General features: G+C 35.0%; 1 protein-coding gene across 1 annotated transcript; it reads left to right on the top strand.

Annotated features, from left to right (window-relative positions):
• The first annotated feature begins 2,650 nt into the window (after positions 1 to 2,650).
• LOC141482391 (uncharacterized) lies at positions 2,651 to 3,448 on the top strand. The gene has a single exon (XM_074175537.1). It carries the CDS (start codon positions 2,651 to 2,653, stop codon positions 3,446 to 3,448), a length of 798 nt encoding a protein of 265 aa, XP_074031638.1.
• The last annotated feature ends 1,731 nt before the right edge of the window (positions 3,449 to 5,179 follow it).

The raw sequence follows: 5,179 nt of genomic DNA, 5'->3' as shown, positions 1-5,179 counted from the left end.
TTGTGAAGGGACACAGTTTTTGGATTTGAATTCTTCTTACTGTTGAAGTTGATAATTGCCCTTCCTGAATTGAGTAGAATAATATTCTGGCTATTTTGTAAACTAGCCCTGGAAATTCCAGTTATTTGCTTAATCAAACCACGAGGCTCCCGGTTTTTGATAGATAAACCATTGCCAACCGTTTTTAGAGGTAAGTCTTTGAGAAGCCCCAGAAATTGGAGAATACTCTGGATACCTTTATATATTAGGTTTGCTTCAACTGAAATTTAATTTTAGGGTTGTAGGATGACATCAGGCGAATAAGTAGTTTATGTTGAAAAGAGTTAATCTAATCACTTTGCTGTTGCATATGCTATTACGTCCAACTCGGCTAGAGGCTAGAAGTACAGAACTGTCTGATCTTTCCCTTTTCTTCAATTGTGGGGAAAACGTCCTTGGTGGTGTCCAGCTAGATAGTGTTCTACCTCCATTTTACTGTTATGTGAAGAGGACCAATAAGGCCAGAACTTATCATTTATTTCAACTCATAATGTTATTTTGAACCTATTTCAAATTTTTATGAAAAAATAAAGGGGAAGTGCTACACATAAATCTCTATTAAAAGTCATGATTATGATGCTATAATGTCGTGAGCTGATGCATAGTACTATGGGTAAGCATTTTTCAATTATGATGTGATATAATCTTGCAAAATTAAGTTCTAAGTCTTCCCCAAAAATATCTTCGATTTACATATTACAGAAGCCTTTAATATACTTGTATTTATTTCAGTTGTTTAGTATTTATGCTATTACTTAACAACAAAACTCCACAAAAATACGTTCCCATCAATTATCTCCATTTAATTTCCCAGCTTTATAAATGGTTGCTACTTGTGATTTAACTAAGTTGGGTGGCGTCCACTTCAATGTTAATTTGAATAAAATAATCTGTTAACGAACCCATTAGTGCTCTCCGGCCAAAAGCTGCCGTTCGCAAATAAATGTACAGCGGATTATTGACTTATCAATAATTTGCTGTTACACCGTTCGTAGGGGAACGACAGCTGGTTAACGGAAAAACCAATTTTAACCAATGCCATTTTAGTTTTTTGTCCATGTTTACTTTGAGGGATCTTAATTTATTCATTTGTAAATAGGTGAATCCCAATTTTTGTTTACAATAAATTATATAACAAAGAAAGCTTGTACTGTAGCACTTATACTACTACTATAATTATCATAAAAACATTTATGTGTGTTTAATGAAGGGCAATTGGAGTAATGAAAAACATTTACAAGAGCAAAGAGTCAGATTCTTAAAAATATTTTCATTATCACAGAAATTGATTTTATCAGAGTAGTTATTTTCATGTCTCAACATTTTATATACAGGAGAATGATACCAATAGTTGTTAAGAGTTAACAATCAACAAGGACACTTGGCCATGCCGCCTTTGATGTGGAAAAGTATCAAGACGCCATTTTGGAAAGTGACAGGGCAGGACTCCCGAAATGGTTTTGGACAGGTTGGCACTTAAACAAACTTTTTTATATTCACAATGCTCATATTGTTTAGATATACCTTACGGAATGGACCCAAATTCAATTTATATAATAATTCTTCTGCAGACATTCTATCTGGTTACATGATTTTTTCAAAAAATGTGAATTATTTATAAAATCACCAGTAGGAATACAATGGTTCAATCAACTGGAATATGAAAGAGAAATTGTCCAGCAATCTATATGGTATAAAGTTTATGATCTACCTCGTTTAAGATGAATGTGATTTTGTATATTACTAATTAACCTTTCAGTTGAATTGCTTGTTCTTTATTACAAGAACTGGGGTTCTTCTTGCATTTAAGAATGAACTCTTTTTCAGCATAGGGTAACTGACCCAGTAATGGACACTGTACCAGTAATGGACACTTTTCATAAAACTTGCAAAAATAAGAAATATACCACATATATTACAACTCTGTTCTTGGCTGGATGTTCCATAGGACTTTGGCCAATATCCACTTCCAAATTATGTGACCAACTTCACGCGTCTGTCAAATATCAGATAATATTGTTGAATGGTGGATGATAAACAACTGGCTGATTTGTGTTTCTTGACCTGTTACTCTGTGCTACTTTTCAGTTCCAAGAGAATTCAACTATATCTTTTCAAGCCAGGTGAGTTCCAAATGTAAGAAAATATAGATAGGTTATGTAAATATGAAAATATTTGTATTTAAAACATGTTTTGAGTTTTGGAAAAGGAGGTGACCACTACTCACACACATTATAACTTGGAGAGTCAGTTTTAATCATAGGGGTGACCATTTCTAATCCACTATATTTTAGTATTGGTCACCTTTGATGGTCACCATATATTTTACGTAAATATTCATGAAAAACTTGGTAACAATGTTTATTTTGAGTTTATTTATGCTGAATATTATTTTAAACACGTTATAGTTGAAATTAATTTTTAGATAATGCCAAAAACTAAACAAAAAGAGGTTTCACGAATTTTCTTTTCCTACATTGAAGAAAACCTGGAAAAAGCGATAGAAGCAGTAAAAAATGGCAGGAGTAAAAAATCTACCTCCCGTGAGTTTAATGTTCCCCGCTCGACACTTACACGGAAAATGGCTTTGCTTACTTTACCTCAAAGAAAAATGGGTCCAGCAACAGAGTTATCTGAAAAAGAAGAAAAAGTTATTGAAAACTGGTTACTAACAATGGCTAGAAAAGGTTTTCCAGTTCACAAGCAAAATCTTATTCTGTCAGTTAAAAAAATAATCGAAGAAACAGGACGAGAAACAAAATATTTACTCAATAAAACACCTGGACGTTCCTGGTTTGAAGGATTTCTCAAGCGTCACCCTAATATTAGACAAAAATATGCTGAGTCAGTCAGTAAGGCACGTGCTGTTGTAACTCAGGACAGAATTGAATCCTGGTTTGACGAAATTTCTAGCTACTTGAGAGAAGAAAACTATGAACGTATACTAAATGATTCCAGCCGAATTTTTAATGGGGATGAGGCAGGTTTTTCTTTGTGCCCTAAGAGTGGAAAAGTCTTGGGTCCTGCAAAGAACAAGGAAGATTTTTATGTTAGAGTTACATCTGAAAAAGAACAGTTAACTGTAATGGCCACTTTTTCAGCAGATGGTAAATGTTTTCCTCCAATGATAATTTTTCCTTATAAAAGAGTTCCTCATGCCATAGCTGAATCAGTTCCAGAAAACTGGGGTTTAGGCAGATCTGATTCTGGCTGGATGACAGCAGAGGTATTTTATGAATATATTTCAAATCATTTTTTACCCTACTTGAAAGTCGAAAAGATTCAAAAACCTGTGATTTTATTTGTTGATGGTCATCGATCCCACTTAACCAAAGAAGTTAGTCAGTTATGTGACGAAAATGGTATCATTTTGATATCCCTTTTTCCGAACACAACACACATAATGTGACCAGCTGATGTTTCTGCTTTCAGACCCCTGAAATCTGGTTGGTCAACAGAAGTAAGGAACTGGAAATTTCAAAACTTTCTAAGAGAACTAACACGTTATACTTTTGTCACGATCCTCAAATTGGTTTTTGATAAATATTCTTCGGAAAAAACAATAAAAAATGGATTCAGAAAAAGTGGATTATTTCCTTTCGATAAAAATAATGTAGATTATACAAAATGTATACCTAACAGAAAATTTTCTGTAAATTTTGATGAAAAACAAAATGTTAACAATACGATTCAAAAAACTACAGATTCATTTCTCAAAATATTAGAAAATAAAATTGAAAATGATGATCTTGAGAAATTTCTGAAGACATATGAAAAAAAAGAAGACTGGTGTGGTGACATATTATGCCTCAAACTGTACAATATCTGGGCGACAATGAAAAGTGAGGCAGAAAACCAATCAGAAGTGCAAACAGCAAGTATGAATGAACTTATTCAAAATAATGAAAACGTCAACATAATTGCGAATATTTCTTCTGTTGCCGGTCAATTTACATGTCCTAACTGGAAGACCCCTGAAAAAAGAAATATTTTGTATTATGAGGACAAAGAAGATGAAGGCTTCAATGTACCCACACCGTTTAAGAAATGCCTAGTTATCCCCAGAAAATCAGAGGATATAAAAACCCTCATTAAAAGGGCTATATTTTTAGAAGTGACTAAATTGTTGGGAAAAAAGTTTTTGGCTTTCTTCTTAAGTATTATTAGTGTTGTTATTTTAAAAACGAACCCCAAGTAAATATCGTAACAGTGGTGTCGGAAGTGGAATTTTACTGATAAATAAAAACAATAAATTGACATTTTTGTGAAAATTATAAGGCATTTATGCTGAATACGAGAAGTACATCGTACGATACGATGGAGGACATGTTGCAATTTATTCAAAACCAATTTGCGGATGCGGAAAGACGACGACAGGAGGAAAAAGAAGTCGAGGAAAAGCGACGACAGGAAGAAAAAGAAGTCGAGGAAAAGCGACGACAGGAATAAAAAGAAGTCGAGGAAAAGCGACAACAGGAAGAGGAAAGAAAAACAAAAGAATGAATTAGAACAAATAGAAAAACAACGGAAAGCAGATTTTCAGAATGTTCGAGAACACCAAGACAAGTTATTCCAGCACATGCTTCATACAACCGAAATACGAATGGAAGAACTAAAGGAAAATCTAGAAGGAGAACTGAAGGAAAGCGTCATGAAAATCGACGACGAAGTGCATACAGTACGAGAGGAGATGATAGGACTAGAAAAGAGAGTCGAAAAACAGATAGCGCTTCTCAAAAATCAAGATCGCTGAGACAGGGTTGCCACATCTACAATTTCCGTGAAACCACCGACTTTTGATGGACAGTCGTCTTGGTCCTTCTACCGGCGCCAATTCGAGGCTGCGGCAACGACGAATGGATGGGGTGAAGAAGAGAAAGCTACAGCACTTATCGTAGCTCTGAGAGGGCCAGCCTTGGGTATGTTGCAAACGATACCCACCAAACAACAGAGTAAATACGAGGATCTGATATCTGCACTAGAGTTACGGTATGGCAATCAACACAGATAACATCTGTACCGGGCCCACATGAAGACGCGCACACAAAAATCCGGTGAGAGCCTTCAAGAATTCGAAGCCGATGTGAGACGCCTGATTCAGCTGGCTTATCCAGAAGCACCTGGAGATTTCAAGGAGCAG

The sequence above is a fragment of the Leptinotarsa decemlineata genome, unplaced genomic scaffold, assembly GCF_025532065.1.
Source record: "Leptinotarsa decemlineata unplaced genomic scaffold, Ldec_3_MD MMD2_P_RNA_scaffold_14, whole genome shotgun sequence".
Taxonomy (NCBI): Eukaryota; Metazoa; Arthropoda; class Insecta; order Coleoptera; family Chrysomelidae; genus Leptinotarsa; species Leptinotarsa decemlineata.
This window is presented reverse-complemented; position numbering and strand designations above follow the sequence as displayed.